The sequence below is a fragment of the Ovis aries genome, chromosome 1 (genome assembly GCF_016772045.2).
Source record: "Ovis aries strain OAR_USU_Benz2616 breed Rambouillet chromosome 1, ARS-UI_Ramb_v3.0, whole genome shotgun sequence".
Lineage (NCBI taxonomy): Eukaryota > Metazoa > Chordata > Mammalia > Artiodactyla > Bovidae > Ovis > Ovis aries.
This window is the reverse complement of record NC_056054.1, coordinates 23,260,806-23,282,497: the sequence shown is the minus strand read 5'-3', so window position 1 is coordinate 23,282,497 and position 21,692 is coordinate 23,260,806. Positions and strand designations below refer to the sequence as shown.

The window sequence follows — 21,692 nt, the reverse complement described above, 5'->3', positions numbered from 1 at the left end:
GAGAAGTAGCATCCCTTTGTGTAGCCCTTTGTAGTTTGTAGTGCACATCAGTAAGCACTGGATGAGATGCCAGAGGCCTGTTTTCCACTTCCTGACTCTTCCTTACACTCATCACACTCCTTGCATCCTCACATGTAAAATGGGAGAGTTGGACCACGTGGTCACAGAGGCCCCTCAAACTCTGTCGTATCCTGATTTGATATCAGTAAAAAGGCAGTGAATGTTCCTTGTTCCTCTTCCTGTAACCATCTTAACTCAGTCTGTCCTGTGTCTGGGCTGTGGGGAGGCTCCACCTCAGCTCCAGTCCAGGCTTTATCTTCATAAGAGCCATCATCCCTTCATGCTCTTTAGTACCTGAGCTGGCTGAAACCCAATAGGTTTTCCTGGGAAGTCCTTTGGCTTAAAAAGATCTCGATTGTTGAGGAATTTGTATGCTAGTTAAGTTAAAAACAGAACAATCTAAGGGCCATTCCAGTTCCAAGATTCTAGAACTCCATGAAAGGCCACCCTTTAAGATATACTTAGGAAAACCCCGCAGCACATTTCATTGGGTGCTATTTCAGTGCTTTGCATGGTAGTGCTTTTAGCATATAGCCTTGATCCTCAGGACTTTCTGGTGGCTCAGACAGCAAAGCGTCTGCCTATAGTGCGGGAGACCTGGGTTCAATCCCTGGGTCTGGAAGATCCTCTGGAGAAGGAAATGGCAACCTACTCCAGTATCCTTGCTTGGAAAATCCCATGGACGAAGAAGCCTAGTGGGCTACAGTCCGTGGGTTCACAAAGAGTCTGAGTGACTTCACTTTCACTTTGATCCTCAAGCTTGATCTGCACTGTTGCTCTCAAGAGCCCTGCTCGAAGGAGGGAACATGTCTTGGATTGGTTGGCTTTTCCTCTTTAACTGGTCTGGCCTCAGTCATTCTCTAGCATTTGAGGTTGTGGGCATTTTGAGCATTTTGACCCATAATGAACCTTATTTTTTTGATATGCATTTTAGAAGACAAATCTGACCTTGAAAACAGTGTGATGCAGAAGAAAATAAAAATCCCCAAACTTTCTCTCAATCTCGTAGAAGAAGATGGGGAAGTTAAAGATTATGGGGAAGAAGATTTACAGCTTAGACACATCAAGGTAACAAAATCTTTCCTCTTTTTGAAAGTATGGGGGAGCATTTTTCAGATCTGTGATAGCTGAAGAATTCCAGTCTGGCCTCCTCTGCCCATGTAAATGTCCCCTGGTGTCACAGGCCATGATCTGTTCACGTGGTGAGAGACTCGGGCCAGCTGGTAGGAGTTGGCTGTGCCGGCTGACTTTCCAGGGAGCACTGTCCTGTTTGGACCATCTGTGCAGTGTCATCACCACTGAGGGCTTGGAAGGGGCATTTCCTCCGGCCTCCAGCTCCAGAAAGGTCACTGCTGGGCTCCAGGAACCTGAGGTGGCTGTTCTTGGGCAGCAGGTCAGAGCCAGCCACTGCCAGGTTGCCCCCTGACAGCCAGGAGTGGACTCATGAGCAGAGGCGGGTGTGCCAGGTTCACACAAAAGGGTTAATGTGATCCTGGGTTAGAAGAAAAACTTGTGCATGAGTTGCATTTCCTTTGGTGTGAGCCCTAGTGGGTCTCCTCCAGCCTTTACTTGGAAGCCTGCTAAATAGCTTGTCCAATAAGCCAGATGTTTATTCTGCGCGATGGGTGCCCCAGAGGAAGGGAGGCAGAAGAGGGATACTTTCCGCTTTGACCACAGTCTGATTTGGACTCAGGGCAAGGACATTCCTGAAGCGTAGTCCAGAAGATCCAGCTGAGCTGAGTTCATGCGCTCATTGCACCCCACTGTGGCCCTGGCCCTGAGCTGGCTCCTGGGGTCGTCGAGGTCAGACAGACGTGGTCACTGCCCTTGGGGGTGTCCCAGCGTAGTACTGCAGTTGGGTATCTAAAGTGATCATTACAGTGTTCATGAATAGATTCACTTAGACTAGTAGCTTTATCCCAGCTGATAAGATGACAGGATAGGATTTTGTCATGTAACCTAATCCCAGAGTCATGCTTCTTTTTTGTTGTTTTTTTCCCAAACTTTCAGGAGCTTATTGAGAGGTTAAGGCAGGCTCAACCTGACATAGTTTAGTTGTCTGGAATCTTGTGTCTTTGGTTGTCTGTACTTCCCACAAGTGCCCCCAGTCAGGAGAGTCCCTAGCCCTCCTGCCCTGGGTGAAGAATTCAGTTGGTCCCATAGCTTCCACTCCCCGTCTTGGAAGCTTTGTCCACTTGAGCTGGAATTTCCTCAGGCAGCTGAAGCTCCCAGCCCCTGGGTAGTTCTCCTCTCACTAAACTGTCCTCTTTCTATCCACTTTATGCTGAGCTTCAGCTTGGCCAGAGGAGAGACTGGCAGGGGTGGGGGAAGGAGCTTTGTGCTCTAAGTTGGGCTTTAAGTCTCAGGTCTGACTCTGTAGCTCAGCATGTGACGCTGAGTATAGTCCTTCTCCTCTCTAAGCCTCGATTTCCTCACCTGTAAAATGACGGAGTTAAACAGAAAGAACCTTCCAGTACTAGTATTCTTTGAACTTTTCAGTTAAGTAAACATTTATCAAACCCCTGCCGGGTGCCAGTTCTGAGTAGGCAGTGGAGAAACAGAAAATACGACACAGTTCCTGCTCCAGATTAGAGTCCTTAGCATCCTTCCCAACTGGAGCATTCTTCAGGAAAACTTTATTTGGTGGAATGCCCTTTCTTGGGGTAGGGGGTGAGGTGGGGAGAAGAGGCCTTTATGTTTTGTTGGTGTAAAGATTTGACTGGTGACTCACCCGGGATGCCTAGGCCTGGCCTGATTTCTCATGGATTCTCCACAAATACTCATTGAATACCCACTGTGAGCAGATCACTGCCTGAGCCCTGTGGGTGGGTAGGAACTGGGGAGTTGGGGAGGGCAGTCATGGTATGAGATACATCCAAGAGGCAGAGTGATGGGGATGGGAAAGCGCTGGCCTGGGAAACCGGAGTCCTGCCTCTGTTGCTCACTGAGCCTGTGACTTTGGGCAAGACACTTCCCCACTCTGGACCTCTTGTTTCCCCATGTGTCAAATAAAGCTTTGTCTTAAGTGTGTGCACAGAGTTTCTCCAAGCACTGATGTTCTGTGGTTCTGTGATTCTAGGATTGTCTGGGGACATATTGAGCCGCAGTCCAAGACAGCCCCAGCTGCCCTTGCCTGAACTGACTCTCGTTGTCCTACACAGAGACCCGAGGGGCGGAAGCCGAGCGAAGTGGCGCACAAGAGCATCGAGGCAGTGGTGGCCCGGCTAGAGAAGCAGAACGGCCTGAGCCTGGGCCCCGGCACGTGCCCGGAGGAGGTGTTCGTGGAGGCCTCGCCGGGCGTGGGGGACATGGACAGTCTGGAAGACGCCGGCGTGCCCCGGGCTCTGTACGAGGAGCTGCTGCGCAACTACCAGCAGCAGCAGGAGGAGATGCGCCACCTCCAGCAGGAGCTGGAGCGGACTCGGAGGCAGCTGGTGCAGCAGGCCAAGAAGCTCAAGGAGTACGGGGCGCTTGTGGCTGAGATGAAGGAGCTCCGCGACCTCAACCGCAGGCTGCAGGACGTGCTGCTCCTGAGGCTGGGCAGTGGTGAGTGCACCCCCTCCACCACCAGCCACCTGCCAACCCCCACGGGGTGGCATGGCAGCCCCGGAGGGCACTGGGGAGAGGCAGACCCTGAGGCAAGGGAAGGACAGAGACGAGGCTCAGCACGTCCCCCAAGAGAGAGGCCCTCCCTGCTCAGAGTGAATCTGACAGGAGCTTTGGAACACAGCAGCCTTAGCTCTCTGGAACACAGTGGGCAGCAGTTGGAAGAGGGGCCTCAGAGAAACGCATTTGCCACCACCCATGTATGCATTCATTCAGCTCCAAGGGGGTTTTAGGATAATGAAGTGCGTTAGACATGATTCGAGGAAAACTTGCGTTACTTTAAGTCAGAACGTGGTCAGGGCCATGGGAAAGATGTGGATAAGATGAGAGGAGAGTTCAGAGGAGGGAGACTCCAGGAAGAAGGTGGGCTTCAAAGGGTGGGCTGGCTTTTAAGGCACAAGAGGTGGCAGAGGGCAGCAGTCAACACCACGTGTACTAAGAAGAGAGACTGATGTGTAGTCAGGACAGGTGACTGAAGGCCTGGAAACCTCTGCCAGCCGGGGGTGTCTGGGTTTGTTTTGGTAGGAATGAGAAACACTGAGTTTTTGAGTAGAGAGGCACATGACCTTAGGAAGATTAATGTAAAAGATGTATAAAGCTACTTTGGTTTGCTCATAGAAAAACTTGATAGGCTCTTACACTGCAACTGAACTTACCAAACTTAGGTTTTTAGATTTTCTCATGGAATTGGGCTTCCCTGGTGGCTCAGCTGGTAAGGAATCCACCTGCAACGTGGGAGACCTGGGTTCGATCCCTGGGTTGGGAAGATCCCCTAGAGAAGGGAACAGCTACCCACTGCAATATTCTGGCCTGGAAAATCCCATGGGCTGTACAGTCCATGGGGTCGCATAGAGTCAGACACAACTAAGGGACTTTCATTCTCACTGTCTCTCTCTCATGTAATGTGGCCTAGAAGCTGGAATCAGGGGAAATCTGAAAGGCCGCCACTTTGCTAGCAGAGAGAAATGACTGCTTACCTGAGAGGAAAACACAGAAACGCTATGGAAAGCAGAGGACAGTCAGTGTTGAGCAAATCAGGATAACACAGATTCATAGCCCCACCTTTCTTCAAGACAGTCGTTACTAACCCTGCGTCAGTATTCTTGGCTTCAAAAAGGGAATAGACTGGTCTAGAAATATAAGTGCCATCCCCAAAGTTTAAATCCAGTACAATTTTATACTTAGGAAGGAGGGTTTGTGTTACCTAGATAATAGATTTACGTGTAAAGCTTCATTCCTTTCTGATATTTAGATAAATGTGCTACGTTACTTATGTTGACAGGTCCCTCCTAGTACCTAGAGTGTGTTCCCAAGGCAGTGTCTCAGTAGATCTTCAGGGCGGCCTAAGGAGTCAGCCAAGAGGCCTTTTCATGCCCTTGTCACAGAGAAAAAAACTGAGGCTGGTACTTGCCCAGGGTCCCTTGGGGAAGCAGAAGCAGCGCTCACCTCAAACCACATCCCCACTTCCTAGGCGAGTAATGTCCCCACTTCCGGACTCTGCCTTGAGAGGCGCACAGTGACACTAAAGGTCACATGTGGTGTGCAACATAAAAAGTTATTAAAATTTTTTATCAAAGAGAAAACCTAACTGTAAAAAATGGTGATCTTGGAGTGGCAGTGGGAGGGCAAGAGAGAACTGAGATTTTCAGAGAGAAAAAGTGTTTCCTGGTCTTTGGATGAATAATTTTTATTTTCATTGCTTTCTGTACACTACATCTTTTGTAAACCTCTTAACGGTGGACAAAGCAAACTTAAAATTTCTCCACGTCATTATTTTTATTCCCAGGGAAACTGCCTGTCTTATATAATGATGAACTTAGTTTAAACTCCAGAAGCCACTCCTAACCCTTGAGAGCACTAAGACACTGCATTTTGTATCAGTATATGCCTCTTCGGGCTTCCCCGGTGGCTCAGCGGTAAAGAATCTGCCTGCAGCATAGGAGATTCGGGTTCAGTCCCTGGGTCAGGAAAATCCCTTGGAGGAGGACATGGCAACCTACTGCAGTATTCTTGCCTGACAAATCCCATGGACAGAAGAGCCTGGTGGACTATAGTCCGTAGGGTTGGAAAGAGTCAGACACGACCGAAGTGACTGAGCCTGCACGCATGCGTGCCCGTACACCTGCCTCTTTAGTCTTAAAACGCTTAGATAGACTTGGCCCCAGCTGGGGTTTCAGTGTCTTGGTCATTCTAGGCACTCCCACCCCACAGGCCTTGTGCCATCTTGAGGGCCAGTGGCTGGCTCTTCTCTGATCTGAGTCACCTTCTGATCAATGGATTGAAGATAAGTCAGCTTAAGCCACAGTTATGCATAAAGCACCCACCACATGGGGTGCTCTGTGCTCCAGGGACCAGAAAAGTCACATCTGATCAAGCTGTCCCTGACCTGTGAAAGCTTAAGATCCGTTGATTAGCAAAAGATAAATCCCCAAGAGTATAATAAAAGGCTGTCTACTCTAAGGGGAGTTTGTATGTTTTCATGGAGGTAGTCTGGTCTGGTTTAGTCCTTAGAACCAGGCAGGCCTAGATTCAAACCCAACTTCCCCACTTCTAGTTCTGTGGCTTTGGGAACATTCTTTCCTTGCTTTCTTCCCTCTTTTCTCCCACAGATATTTACTGGTCGCCACTGTGTGCCAGGCGTTTTGCTTAGTGAGGCTTCCCAGATGACACTAGTGGTAAAGAACCCACCTGCCAGTGCAGGAGACACAAGAGACACGGGTTCAGTCCCTGCATTGGGAAGATTCCCTGGAGCAGGGCCTGGCGACCCCCACTCCAGTATTCGTGCCTGGAGAATCCCATGGACAGAGGAGCCTGGTGGGCAACAGCCCATGGGGTCACAAAGAGTCGGCCACAACTGAAGTGACTTAGCAGCAGGCAAAGTTCACTACATTTAAGATACAGCCCTTGCCCTCTGCCCTTGAGGATCTTGAAGTTTGATGTGGGAGAGACAGCCACTGATTCAGTTAGTGCCAGCACAGGGACAGAAGCTCTGCTGTGAGACAGTGGAGGAGGGGCACCCGCTGAATTTGGGAGACTGGGGAAGAAAGGCTTCCTAAAGAAAGTGACTTCTAATCCGGAGTCTGATGAATGCATTTTTCTTCCTCAGGCAGGAGTGAGTGCGTGGGAAGAGCGAGGTGCAGTGTAGGCAGAGGGCACGTCTCTGAACCTTGGTGTTCCCATCTGTAGAATGGAAATAATAACATCCCTTTTATGGCATAGGGATACGCAGCATACTCTCTGGTATTCTGTTGATGCTATATTACCATAAGCACCTTTTCCCGTACCCCTAGCGGGCATCAGACATGGTCTGATTTGGTTTTTAACTCGTCTTCCCTAACCAGTCAAGGCTGTATCACCTTGAACAGGTTTACCAACTTCTCTGCCTCTCAAGGTCTTATAGTAGAGAAAGGGGGCCGTATACATATTTCTTCAGTCAGTTCACATTGACCACATGCTTTCTGAGCCTGGCAACTTGGGGAGACACAGAGAAGATTCAGACCTTATAGGCTGGGGAGGGCACGGTGATGGAGGTGGACATGTAAGCATGCAGTTGAAATGCAGTGAATGTGGTTCCGGGGAAGCGGCTGACATTTGAAGGTGGAACTCTCTCTGGATGAGTCTGGGAGAAAATTCTCTGCTGTAACAGCACCTGTACAGTACACACCTCCAGGAAGCCAATAACAAGGTAGAGAAGAGCCAGGAAGGGACTGAGAATCTCAGCAGTACATCCTGGTCGGGGGCTGATGTGTGGCCTGGGCTACACCCTCCTTGCCCCCGCTCCCCTGGGGACTGGCTCAAGCAGTGCTCTTAGAGGCCCACCCTTGAGTATTTTCTCCTTTCCATGTTGCCAGGGTACCCATCTCAAGGATGCTGGATCATCCGCAGGTTAGAGATACTCAATTTTAAAAAGAATAACTGCTGACTCCCCCAGGCATAGGGCTCCTGCAGGCCATAGACGGGAAGGAGCAGAGAGCAGGAGCCTGAAGAGGACCTCTGATTGGTGAGAAGGTCCCGTAGCAGCCAGGAGCTGTGATGGTACACCTCGTGGAGGTTAGGGGCAGCAGCAAGATGGTGTAAGATGTTTCAGAGACTTCGCTGGATGACTCACTTACTCATTTGTCTATTCATTCTTTCATTCATTCCGCAAATAAACACAAGATCTATTTAACAGAGAAAAATTCTCTAGAACATGGAGTCAAGGAGTGGCAAATGAGCTCAGAGAGGATGTAGGCTATGGCCCTCATGTCGTTGATGAGGAAACAAGCCCAGAAGGTGTCACAGGTCTATTTCTATGGGTCTCCTGACACCTGGTTCTGAGAGCCTCTCTCTGGGCCTTTGGCCACATGCCCTTGTACTTAAATGTCATTGACATGGGCGTGACCCCCAGCCTAATCCCCCAAAGGACATCTCTCTGTAAAACAGAGCTTTCCTTTTGTATGATCTTAGCATAGGATGCAGCCCTCTCTGATGGAAAGGAACCTCACTCTCTAACTCTGAAAGTTTCTTCTCTCCCGGCCTCCGTGACAGTGTCAGAATTAAAAGGGGAAGCAGGTATAAAGAATACGTCACTGTAACCAGCATATTGCAAGTGTTTACTAAGTGCCAGGCTCTTTCTCCTTTCCTGCCCTTTCCTGTTTGTCTTCTCCCGAAGAAATAAATGCCAAGGACACGAAAAGCATGAAGATCTTCTAATTTATAAAATACAGATTCGTGTATTCATTCGTTCATTTATCCTTTCATTCATCTATCGTTTTTTAAGGGTATCCTTTGTGCCAGGACTGTATTAGGTGCTGGAGATACAGGAAGACGGTCCCTTTTGAAAACATTCATGAGCCTAGGGGGTGAGAGTGGTGTTTATTAAACCAGGGCTTGGCAGACTTAGAGAATCCCAGGGGTGTAGGGGAAGCAGAGCAGTGAGAGCCAGTGACGAGGGTGAGCTCCCGTGTAGGAGAAACTGAACTCTAGCATCTCTCTTGAGTTCCCCTCGGCCAGAGTCCTTGTTCTTAGAGGTCAGAGACCAAAGCTCAGGTGTTACCCTCAGCTTTTAGCACTCTAAGTACCTCTTACTAGATAAAATGGTTTTGGTGTGATTCTGGTACCATGAGTTCAACTAAGGTTGGAAAAGGCTCAGTGAGGAATGAGAGGAGGAGACAGAGTCCTTGCCTCCAAGCTGCACACACAGCCTGAGGCGGAGCTCAGACTTGCTCTCGGGACAGAACATAGCAAGTGCTGGATCTGCAGGAAGGCGGCAGAGGATGGCTCTGGATTTTGTGTGCACTTTGTAGGGAAGGTAGGTGGAAATGGTGAATTCTGACCAGAAGAGGAACAGACACTAAGGATAATAACAGTAATTCACATACACATGACACTTGACAGACTGCAGAGGCCGTGACACTTTTATCTCATTGGACTATTCCAGTAGCCTTATTGCAAGGCCAGGTAAGCATTGTCTCCTTCTGAGAGAGCAGAAGGCAAAAGAAGAGATAATGCCCCTGTTGGCCAGATCACAAGCTGGTTGAAACTTTTGAAGGAGAAAGCCATTGTGCCCTGCAAATCTGTCTTGGCTCTTTAGAGCTGGGTTTCTATCACCTCTGTTCCCCTCTGGGCTCGTGCCTTGTGTTCTGTCCAAAGTCCGTTAAAATACCAGCTTTGATCTTTAAAATCCTTTGCGGTTGGAGCTGGAGTCTTTCAGCACAGGTCTCTGGTGGTGCCTTTGAAAAGCAGCGAATGTCAGCCAAATGCCTCCTGCTGGCTCTCCCCTGTACTGGAGGCAGCGTGGGCTTTGGCAGCAGATAGTACTTGGGTTTGAATCTCAGCTTTCGAATTCTTTAACTGCGCAACTTGAAGCAAATAATTTAACCCTTCTCAGCCTCTCTTTTCTCCTCTGTAAAATGGATATCGTAATGCGTACTGCACACAGGCAGGAGAGCCTGGTCACTGACTAGGAGGTCAGAAATACTGGAGTTTTGAACACTGGCTTTTCCATATTTTGATTGTGTTAACTTGGGCAAGTTACTAAACTTCCTGGGCCTTAGTTCCTTCATCCATAAAGTGGAGTCAGTGACAATACCAGCCACTATGGTTCTTAAGAGGATTAAATGAGCAAAGGCATGTACAGACTTCTGCCCAAGGGCTGGCACATAGTAAGTGCTCAGTGAGTCCAGCATTAGTGATGTACTACCATTTGAGTTTGCACATGAGATGTGTGTACGATGCTTGGCGCACCAGAGGCACTCATTGTCCTACAGCAGAGCACAGATGTGGTTGTCTTGGCTTGTCTTAATCTTTGGCCAGTCCAGGTCTCCTAGCATCTCCTGGGGATTGCTACTTTGCCTTGTAAGTCCTCAGAAATCATATTTGCATTGTCTGCTTTACAGCTACGCCTGGACTTGATTGCAGGCTCTCTGGGATATAGTGTACTGAATTCTCCCTCCAGGCACTTTTCCAGGGCAGAATTCCATCCTCCTCTCTCCAGTCCTCAAGCACTCCTTTGGGCCCCCTTGATTCTTCAGTTTTCGCCTTGTCACAGCTCTCCTCCCGGGGCTTGTTCATCTCAGGGCACTTTTCCACTTCCTTCAGCCTTCAGTTCACTCTCACCAACACACGGGAGTACTCACAAAAGTTGGGCTTTGAGAAAGGACTAAGAGGATAGGTGGGAGATAGCCCATCAGGTCAGATTTTCATGTTCCCAGGACCCAGCAGGTCCACAGCCTGCCACTGCCTTGCTTACTGGTGGGCTGGGGCCCACACCACTGTGCCCTGTGCCCCCTCACCCTGGGCTGCAGGAAAAGGTATAGCAATGAGAATTGTGTCTCCTAAAGATATGGGCCATCTTCCCCTTCGAAGGACTTTTTGCACTCTTGACAGGATCAGCATTAGCCACAGTTCACCCTAGGTTGTTTTAAGATCTGATTTCAGAGCAGCAGGACAGTCCAGGCCCCTCCTTCCTCTTTCTCCCTAGAGTTCACTTTTCCGGGGCAGTGGGGAGGGGGCTGAGGGACAGCTCCAGGCTGTCCCTTTGACCCTGCTTGGGGAGTGGGAACATGCAGGAGTCACTGGGCTTCTCTCCGTTGCCAGAGCAGGAAACGTGCTTCTCACTTGAAATAGGGCTTTGCCCGTTGGTCATGGGCTTCAGTGTGGCTGTGTGGCAGGCTTGTTTTCTGCTGGCTTTGCCAGTCCGAGGAAACGGAGGTGGGAGAGCTCTCCTTCCAGGCAAGGGCTGGCCCCTGTGAACACCTGCTTTGGGCCAGATGCTAGCTGCTTTTCGTAGAGAAAACCACCTCAGCAGTAGATAGGATCATCGGATGAGGACGTGGGCCCAGAGAGAGGAAATGAATGTCTCAGACAACAGGAGAGACTGATAAAGATTTGGAGTTAGGAGAGAGGCTGGCTTATTCAGGAACCACAAGTCACCCCTGACCAAACTACACAGAGGAGAGGTAGGTAGGAGGGACAGCCAGGGCTGCAAAGGCAGGTGAGAGCCCCTAGCACTGCCCCAGCCCTCACACAGGTGGACACAGGGGCTCCTCCCCTCGGAGGGGCCTGTAGCCCATCAACCTCAGAGTTGCCCCTTTGGTCATGGGCTTCAGGGACAGACTGGAGCTGTCCCTCAGCCCCCTCCCCACTGCCCCGGAAAAGTGAACTCTAGGGAGAAAGAGGAAGGAGGGCCCTGGACTGTCCTGCTACTCTGAAATCGGGTCTTAAAACCAAGCAAATCAACCAACCCACACTTAGCAAAGACAAATCCCGATTAGCTCCTGCTCTAGAACAGCTCATGGACTGAAGGGGAGCGCCAGCAAGGCCAGTCACAGATTGACTTGTTCGGGAGATGTCAGCGCCACCATGAGGAAGCTCTGCCTCCCCAGCCCCTGCCCTCGGGTGCTCGCTGTGCCCCACCGCAGCCCCTCGGGAATCTGAGGGCAGCCTTTGTGCCTCCTACCCCACTCCTTCGTACCACAGCCCCTCAGTCTTGGCACCCAGCCAGTTCTGGTCCAGATCCAAAGGCCATTTCATGTGCATTCAGCACATGTGTGGGGGCCTTCAGCGCCTGTCTGGCAGGACAGACCCATGCTGTTGTGCATATCCTTGCCATTTGGAACGCTGCCTGGGTCCAGACAGTTGGGGTGGGTGGGAAGTGGCAGGACCACAGATGAAGAGCCAGCCCAGCTTTGACCACCAGCTGGCAGAGGACAGGCTCAGAGCTCCTAGAGGTGAGATGAATGCTGGTAACTCACTTCCTCCCCACTGCACCCCCTCCTCAATTGTGGAGTTCTTCACAGACACCTAGGAAGGCAAAAGAAGGTCAGAGATGCAGTATGGGTCCCACAAGGTGGACATTACGTGAGAAGCCTGTGCAGTCTGAAAACCACAGTTAGCTGAAGGTGTGTAGGGCTGTGGTAAGAGCAGGCCTTCAGCGTCTAGCAACCCTGATTTTTTTTTTTTTTTTTTAACTTTCGGCAAATTACTAAAAATTAACTTCTTTCATTAAGCACGTGTTTGATGAGTATTTATTGTATGCCAGGGACATTGCACTGGGGGCTGGGATACGGCGGTGACCAGGACAGTGGCTGACCTCAGAGTTTCCATCCTAACCCAGAAGATAGTAAACAAATAACTTGATACTGGGGTGTCAAGATTAAAAGATTTTTTTTTAAATAGTTATTTTGGTGTAAAATTGGCTTCCCTGGTGGCTCAGCAGTTAGGAATCTGCCTGCCAGTGCAGAAGACATGGATTGATCCCTGGGCTGGGAAGATCCCCTGGAGAAGGAAATGGCCACCGACTCCTGTATTCCTTCCTGGGAAATCCCATGGACAGAGGAGCCTGGCGGGCTGCAGTCCATGGGATCGCAAAGAGTCAAACACGACAGCGACTAAACAGCAGCAACGACTAATACAGATGTTCAGTGGGTGTCAGCACGTTTCCTTTTTAGGGAGAAGCAAATATGTCCTTTGAAACAGGCCCCTACACTTCTCGAATGTGGGTAAAACACCTTGGCCGCCACGACTGGGGACCTGGGCCCCCTTCTGCCACGCCTGTCTTGCTGGGCTTCTGCTCCATAGAGAGGGGGCTCTCTGGGTCCATTCCAGCTCTGCTGCTCTAGAGTTTCAACTCGCCAAGGGACCAGCCCCACTGTGAGGTGGTAGGGGGCAGGCATGAGCTGCAGGGGTCTTGCCCAATCCAGTCTTTAGGGCTGGAATGGCCTCTCCTGCCTCTGCCTAGCAAAGCCTACTCCAACCCTCACCCACAGAGAGCCCTCAGAAAACGGGGAGGGTTGGGGGAAGGACCCCAAGGAGCCGCTGCTGACAGTGATCCCATTGCCCTGCCTGACCATCCTGCCATCTTCCCTCAACCTTATCTCAAGTTCCAGGAGCTCACCTGTCCCTCAAGGCCTTCCAGGGTCCCTGAGCCCATGGTTATCTCTCTGCAAACCTGTGCAGATCATGACGCTGTCCACATCCTGGTCAATCAGTGAGCCTCAATAATGTGCCACTTGCCTTCCCCGTGTGACAGTAACTACCCTACTCCAACCCGTGCGGCCAGCTCCAAGCCCCAGCCCAGAAATTTGTGACTGTCCTTCTGAAGCCTTCCTAGTCTCCTCCAGGTGCGGCACCTCCTCCTTTGCTTGTATTCCCGAGTCTTTATCCTTACTCTTGCAGGATGGTATTAACGGTCTGTGGTCTGTCTCTTCCCACTACTGGACAGCACATCATTTGAAGCTACCTCGCTCAGGGCTGGCACTCAGTGGGTGCCTAATAGACTCTCACTGAAGGAATGAGACCAGCTTTGTCCCTGCCCTCACTGAAAGCACGACAGGGCTAAGAACCATATGCGTAGCTGCGGCAACAGGTGAGAGTGGCCGATACCTTCTGAGAGAGGAGATCCAGCTGCCCAAGCTGTGGGCCATCTCCCATCTCTTTCCAAGGCCTCTGTGTATCTCCTTTTTGCTGTAGCTCTTCCCATGCTCAGCTCCTTTTCAACAAGTAGAATCATCTTTTTTTTTGACAAACCCAGTATGTCTCTGGGCCATCAAAGTAGGCATATGCTTTAAGAATTTTGATTTGATTTTTTGATTCACTTTATATTTAGGAAGAAACTAGAATTATACCAGTAACAGAGAAAAGTCCTGTTCATTTGCAGGAATAAATGGAAGACTTCAATACTTTTCAAGAGAAAATCTAATATTATTAGCCTTTTTTGTTTCAACAGAAGTCAGAATTGATTTTTAGTGTCCAAACATAACATATTTTGAAGAAACGGGTGATTTTTAAACCTCCTGTCTGTGGACAGAGGAGTTGCAGCAAAGAGTCGGACATGACTGAACACGCAAATAGAACATACGCATCAACTTCTTAGATTTTCAGGGAGAATGGTGTTAGTCCAGTTAAGCTAGACAAGAATAGAGAATGTTACAGTTTCATTTATCTGTTGTGCCAGCAAACATTTACCAAGCCCCTTACTGTGTGCCACGGTTCCCATTTTATGGGAAAGGCCTCTGGGGCTTAAAAAGGTAAAGGAAATAATAGACCCAGGATTTGCAGCAGGTTTTCTAGCTTTGAATCCAGTGTTTGTCCGACAACTCACAGCTATTTGTATGCGGTATAATGAGAGTTTCACGTGCTATATTCTCAGCGTCTCCAGAATTGGGGCATGCTGTATTTGTCTCCGGGTCCCCAATGCCTCTTCCAGGGCTCGATCTTGGTATGCAGTCAGGGATTGTGTGATGAATGGGCTCATGAATGACTGAATGAAAAGACAAGCGGTGTCTTTTATACTCTTTCAAAAGCTTTTTTTTTTTTTTAACCCAGCTGAGAGGTTTCTCTCCATGGAAGGTATATTTTATTTTCTCCAAAATAAACCTGAAGTGGATCAAAAGGCTTTTTTTTTTTTTTTTTGATTCCTACTCTTCCCACAAAGTGAAAAAAAGTTGCTTTGTTACTTAAAATATCTGCACCAGATCGTGCAGTGCCGTCTCTTAGCACAAGTGCTTATTATCGTGGCTAATTTGGTCACATGTGTTTGAAGGAGAACAATGCCTCAGAAATTTTTAAAAGCAAAACAGCAATCTGAAGCGTTTGTTGTAATGAGATGTAAATTGCCAGCATCATAGTGGAGCCGACTAAAATTTGCAGTGAAGTGTTTTTCTCCCCCTTTTAAATTAAAAGCACTAGAGGCCCTCCCTCCTCTCTGGGAAGAAACCACATGCTTTTTGTTCCTTCTCTTTCTGATTCTGTACTACTAGACATGCTGCTTTATTGACTGATTCATCCCTTCATTCATCTGCCATTTTCTGAGCCGGTGTCTGAGCCTCCATTGTGCGCCTGCCTCGCTCTCTGGAGGCTATTAGCACTCCCCATTTCGCAGGTAGGGAAGCTGAGGCACAGAGAGGCGATGGAGATGTGTCTCAGGATTCACACCCGGGTCTCCTGACGAACTGCTTCCAGGAGGAGCCTTTGGTTGGTCTGTCCTCCTTGCTGAGACACCAGGTCCTTCTGTATACAATGCCAGAGGAGGCAGTGGCAGAGAGCAGTGCTAATCCCTGGCAGCCGTCAGGTATTAAATGTGCTGATCGGGGATGTTAGGAAATAGAGTTCCTTGAGAGCTTGGGAGCGGGAAGATCCCATTACAATAGGCTCAGCATTCAACGAAACAACTCTGTTGGTCCCTGAGCAAGCTGGCAGAGGGGAGCCCAGTGTGGGTGTGTGTGCCGTGAGAGCCTGAACACCTGCTCTGGGCCAGGCTCCTGCCACGGACTTGGGGCAAAAGAAGACCAGCGGGGCCCTGGTTCCCAGGGATTAGCAGTGACTAACTTGAGCACCCAAATATGACCCCTGCGTGGGGCGGGGGCAGGGGCGGGGGTGGGGGTGGGGAGCCACCATGTCCTGAGCCCCCACGCTGTGCCAGAGTCTGTGTGAGTCATTACATACATGAGGTTAACTCCTTTACGCTGCAGCCTGGCTGAGTCACTGTTATCATTCCTCCTTTCAGGATGAGACAAGAGTCAGAAAGGTTAAGTACTTATTGATGTGTAAAATTACCTGTTGACAATCGAATTGGCACCAGGCACTGTGCTGAGCCCTGGTCTCTAATATAAAAAGATGCAGTCTCCCTCTGCCCTCCGGCCTCACAGTCTAGTGGGGGTGGCAGAGAGAGAAATAGATGAGTGCAGCTAACTGTTACCAGGGGAGGAGGGAGACCCAAGGACCTGGCTAGGCAGGCCTCTAGGGAGCAGAGTCTGCCTTAGAAGAGAGGACCAGTGAGGGTGGAGCCAGGAGGTGACCCTTTGCTCTCAGCCCCTGCTCTTTATGTGTCCCTGTGTAGCCATCAGAACTGTCCGTTCCCCTGGCTAGATGTTTCCAGTTTCCATTTTACAGCCCTAACTTATACTTCCTGGGCTGCAAAAAGGTCACAGGTATTTGAGAACAAATACCTATAAACATCCCATTCACCTCAGGCACCTCCACTCAGCAGCAGGGCTTTATTTCAGAATCTGTGCCTCAGCCCATTTAAGTCTCTTTCTTGCCCACAACTCACTCTCTCCTCTCATGTTATGAAGAATTTACTGAGAGCCTGAACGGTGCCAGACATTGCCCTAGGTGCCAAGATTACAGAGAGAGTAAAACTTTACCCTTGAGGAGCTTCACAGTTTGATGTGGACAGCAGACAGATTGGTAGATGGTTCCAAATATAATTCGCTGGAAGTATTTACGATGTAGAGACCCTGTACCTGGTAGTGATCAGAGCAAGGCCCCACGAAGGAGATACCTAAGCTCTGTTCTGCAGTCTGAGCAGAGACTTGACAGGCAGATGAGATGGCATTCAAGGCCAAAACAGTGGCACGTCCAGAGGTTCAGACGCTTGGGACAGCACAGCGCCTGAGGGACAGCATCTGGGGAGAGCAGGAACTGAGCGCCAGAGATCAAGAGGAAGTTGGCTGTATTCAGGGCCTTAAGGAGGCTATGGTACACAACTTAATCTTGAGGGTAGTGGGAGCCTAAGCCGGGAAAGATTTGGTTGTGAGTAGATTTCTTTGGCAGCTGTTGTGGAGATAAATGGACGAGCACTAGACTGAAGTCAGCTGAGTTGGGTTCGCTCTCTTGTCCACCATCTTCCCCTCATGGAAGGAAGAGGAGGCTTTAGAGGAGGGACACTATCTTTTCCTAAGATGACCTGTGCTCCATCGGCTGCATGGCTCCATTCCTTTATCTTGCTGCTGAATGTCAGAGCAGGAAGAGGCCTCAGGAGCCAACTCAGCCATGCCCTTTGGGGAAAGCCAAAGTACTTGCTTCTTCCCTGACCTAAGAAAAGATCAAATGCTCCACTTGAGTTTGCTTATATCTCAGAAATACAACCAAGATCTCATACAAAGAGAGGAGAAACTATGGCATCTGCTTCTGAAACTTTAGAGTTATTCATTCATTCTTGCCATTCTTTTGTTCATTTACCAGTCAGAGAACACCTCCTCATGCCAAGGGCGGGGGACAAAGAAAAGAAAGCCTTAGGCCCAGCTCTTGAGTAGGTCACGCAGAATTGGGAGATGCTCCTAGAATGGTGACGATGCTATCAGTCCCTCATTCTGACAGCTTGTGCATCCACAATTCACTCGCCTGTGATCACACAATTAAAATATAGCCAAACTAGGAATAAGACCTAAATTCGGTCTCCCAAGACGAGTCCTGTTTTTCAGTGAGCTCTGCGCCGCTCTCCAGCCTCGCTGCATTCAGCTTTGTGCCTTCACACTTCATTTAGCTGCTCAGGTGCCATTAGTGGTAAAGAACTCGCCTGCCAATGCAGGAGACTAGAGACATGGGTTTGATCCCTGGGTTAGGAAGATCCCCTGGAGGAGGGCATGGTAACCCACTCCAGTATTCTTGCCAGGAGAACCCCATGGACAGAGGAGTCTGTTGGACTTGAGGCTCCATAGGGCCGCACAGAGTCAGACACAACTGCAGTGACTGAGCACGCACTCGCGTGCTGAGCACGCGTGCACCTGCATTGTTGGAGACTTCCAAGATCTGTCTTGCAGCTACCAGCAACTCAGAAAGGGTTTTATTGGTCTAGGAAGCCCTATCGTGAGGAATTTTTGTAACAAAATCACCAATACCTTCCTCACCACCAGCCAAAGCCAAGGGTATGGCCATTTAGCACAGCAAATTACAGCCAGGTTGTTGGTGAGGGCTTTGGCACACAAACAGCTCCGTACCAAGCGGCCCACATGGTAAGAATAAGGGAAGCCGGGACCATGAAACTCACTGGTGACTTAAGTTACGTGTGCGGTCCTGAGGACCGGCTTTGGCAGTAGCTAAATTTCTGACCCCAGTTAACTCCTGAAATACTTGCATAGGGAGAAGTTCCAGGATGCCAGAACCCTCCGTTGGCCTTTGGATTTGCTCGCCTATAAAAGTTAATCAAGCTATCCGGCCTTACCCTGTTTTTCTGCCCTTTGGTAATCAAGACACAACAGGTGATTTGAAAAATAGTCCATCATTTTAAAAAGCTAATGGAGGAAAAAAAAGTCCTCCTTAGAAACCACCACCACTTATCTCCTGCCTTTTACTGTTTAAACCATACATAATTTGTGTTGATTGCATTAAAATAAAAATCAGGATAGCTGCCGGTTCAGGCAATCAGGGGCTTAATCTGTATTGTACTTTAATTTCTTGGTTGAAATGCGCCCGTCTGGATACTAGGTCTTGGGCAGGGGAGGCTGTTGCATTTCTCCCCCTGCTTTCCTATCTTCTGCTGTGGCCCGTTTCACGTAGGCTTCAGGGATGGGGTTTTGGCAAATACACACTTTGCATACTGCAGTCATTGCTACGCTGTCTCCACCCCAGTCTTAAAAGGACCTCTTTCCCCTGCAGGAAGTTGAATCCCTTGCATTTTCATTCAGACAGTGACACCCTAGAAGACTGCTTCTCATTCATGTTTAATTAGAATCTAGTCCATTCTTGTCTGCCACCTTTTCCCCTGTGATGTTCATACCTCATATTATTTTCAAGCTGGGGTTTAATTGTAGTCCAATGGACAAAAATAAGCCAGCATATTTTTTTTGTGTGTGCCACTATGTGCTGACAGATGCCTAGTTAAAATATTTGCCTTTTATTTTCCTTGGAGTTCTAGACAGATCTCTTTTCTTAACTGCCTAGGTCCCGCCATTGACTTGGAAAAAGTAAAGTCAGAATGTCTCGAGCCCGAGCCGGAGTTACGGAGCACTTTCAGTGAGGAAGCAAATACGTCGTCCTATTACCCCGCTCCTGCACCTGTCATGGACAAGTATATCCTAGACAATGGCAAGGTAGTGTTTCAAGCTCACTCTCCATTCCCTACAAGTGTTGGCTAGTCAGTGTGAAGGTGGAGGGTATGGTGGGAGCTGCCCGAGATACAGCGACCGCTTGGCCTTCAGGCCCAGCCCTGTGACTGCTTCCAGAATTCATGTGCTGTAATCAGTGGAGCTTTATTAGGACTTTTTCTCTTCTTCTTTTTTTTTTTTTTTGGTAAATACTGGGCCAAAGCAACTGTAAAACTAACACTTAAAAATAGCTTATTAGTGAGAAAGATAATTTAAAATGATAATCTGATGAAACCAGATGCATAAAATGTATAAGGTGATCTTGAGATAAGATATCTGATTTACAGATATGGCTGTGACTGAGTAGTTATTCATTCATTGTTTGCAAAGTACCTGTGTGTTGTAAGTCCTACCCTAACCCTAAATGCCGGGGATACAGAGGTGAATGGGACGTGCTCCTTACCCCTAAGCTGCTTTCAAGTTGTACATTCAGCTTGGTTAGCCCACAGTCCTAGGACCACATACAACTCCTCAGATTTTTTTGGAAGACTCTTGAAAAAAAAAAAATTATGAAAGAAAACTTAAGCACTATTAGTAGTTATATTAGTGTAGGGTGAAAAGTAATGGAATAGCCTTTGGAAGTCTTAAAATCACATATATGACATAGCAGCAGGGCAAGGAGAAGACTTCTGATATTCTTCCTACATCCGAATGAATTCATCTTGGAGGAAGGATACTGGCTCTCTTTGTCTAGGCACTGGTCATATTCAGTTTTACTATAATAGTCTTTGCCACCACGGCATGCATTATAGACATCACCTCTCCTTCTCCCCAGAGACTCATCTGTGTCAGTCTGTTTTTCTTGCCTTATGCTTCAAAAGGTCTCTGTTTATCCAGTATCATTCCCCAATAGGTTGAGGAGAAAGGAAAGGTTGTTTTATTTGGGTTTCTCCAGATACATCCCTGCAGCTGGCCAGGCTGAGCCAAAGCAAGCATTGTCAAGCCAAGGAAATGAAACTTGTTGGTCTTCAGGGCTCCCTTGGATATGCTGCCCTCCTCTTTCTATCCATGTGTCCTCGACTCCCTCAGAGCACATCCCCCTGCAGAGGCAGAACTGATGGGTCAAACCACAGTCCAGTTCTGCCCTGCCTTGCTGCAGCCTACAGGCTTTAAGAGTCTGCTTTGCAGGGAAGAGGTGGCATGACAGAGTGGAAGCCGGCAGCCTGGAGCCTGAGTGTTAGCTTAACTTTTTGTCCTACCTGTGTGACTCCGAGGTGGGGCTTCCCTTCTCTGGGCCTCAGCATCTCTAGCTGTGCCAGGTAGGATCGAATTAATGCTCTCCGAAGTCATTAAAAATGACTTAAACTGTGTATCTAACTTTGGTGAACCTTCAGCAGTTAGAGATGAACAGAAAAGACTTTTCTGTCTTTGTTGATTTCTTTTAGGCACAATCACATATGGAATGACTACAGACTTTTTCTTAAAGTAGCTTCTAAGAGAAATCTGTTTCTCTCTTGCTTTAAAGACTGGTGGACAGTTTCTGGGCATTATGAAGGTCTCTTTAGAAAGGATCATTTTCCCTCCAGGAAATTGTGTCTCTCAAATGTCATTTGATTTTTTTATACTCAAGCTGCACAACCTATCTTGAAAGTGCCAAGTTTGTTTTATCATTGATTATGGCCAATATGTTGCTATAAAACTAACTGGCTTTTGTTTCCACCAATTTATAGTCAAAGGAATTGATTAAGGGAGGGGAAGGAAGCAGGCATCCTGGAAATGCACAGCAGCTTGCATAGAACAGCAATCCCCCACATCCCAGAAGTAGTCATTATTATTCTTGGCTCTGCTGTCGTTTCAGACCCTTCCTTCTTTCTGCCTCGATCTCTGTGATGCACAGAGCATGCGAATGAGATCCGTTTCCTAGTAGGAAGCTAGTTTTGTCCTCCGAAACATTTCACAAAGGCATTCTTTGATCAAGTCCCATCCTACCAGATGCCATATTTTTAATAACCTCCCTTGAAAGCGTTAAGGCTAACATTTTGGTCCAATAGTGAACTGTGGTTTATGTGAATCAGGGTTTGCTGTAGAAGTTACTTTCTCATTTGGCTCAAGTGCATCTCTTTTCTTTGTCTTAAGTTGTTTTATTTCAAAAACTCATTGAATCGTAAAGCTTCAAAGACCATCAAAGTTTAAGTAGTATAATTTATACACGGGATGGATGGGGAAATACATCCAGAAGGGGGCTCGTCTACAGCTGTACGCCAGAGCAGAGGCAGGCGAGAGCTGGAAGCCAGGTCACCGACCATCACAGCTTAAGTAGTATAGTTTGTACACGGGATGGATGGGGAAGTACACCCAGAAGGGGGCTCATCTACAGCGGTACACCAGAGCAGAGGCAGGCGAGAGCTGGAAACCAGGTCACCTGGCTCTCAGGCTGGTGCTCTTTCCAGGCTGTTCTGCCGCATCCTTGAAAGCGGGGCGTTGCTCCAGGAGACCCTGAGCTCTGTTGACCTCAGGAACCCTTGTCCCAAATGCCCCAGCCTGTTCCTGTGATCAGTCTTACCCAGGGCTTTCTCTTTCTGTGTGCGTAGCTGACCTTGTACTCGAGTGCATGTCAGAAAATATTTTCTTCTTCAAGGAACAGCAGCTCATCTGAACTGAAAGCCAGTGCCATTAAGACATATTAAATATGTGCATCAGTTTCTTACAGCTTTGTGTTCAGACTAGTCTGGGCCATTT

The 21,692-nt window shown here is 48.6% G+C and overlaps 2 protein-coding genes across 6 annotated transcripts in view; both read left to right on the top strand.

Moving 5' to 3' along the window:
* Nucleotides 1–21,692, top strand: part of AGBL4 (AGBL carboxypeptidase 4) — a 1,492,749-nt gene that overhangs the window by 1,232,979 nt on the left and 238,078 nt on the right. The gene's annotated exons all lie outside the window — the stretch shown is intronic.
* Nucleotides 1–21,692, top strand: part of BEND5 (BEN domain containing 5) — a 49,172-nt gene that overhangs the window by 14,317 nt on the left and 13,163 nt on the right. For 3 of the 4 annotated variants that reach the window (XM_027969859.3, XM_015091783.3, XM_042247766.2), the window contains 3 exons: nt 995–1,128; nt 3,222–3,606; nt 18,811–18,959. In XM_027969859.3, the coding sequence (XP_027825660.1) occupies nt 995–1,128; nt 3,222–3,606; nt 18,811–18,959 (668 nt within the window). Of the gene's footprint in view, nt 1–922; nt 1,129–3,139; nt 3,607–18,810; nt 18,960–21,692 lie in introns of those variants that run through there. The other variant, XM_012137291.4, reaches the window with a different exon arrangement.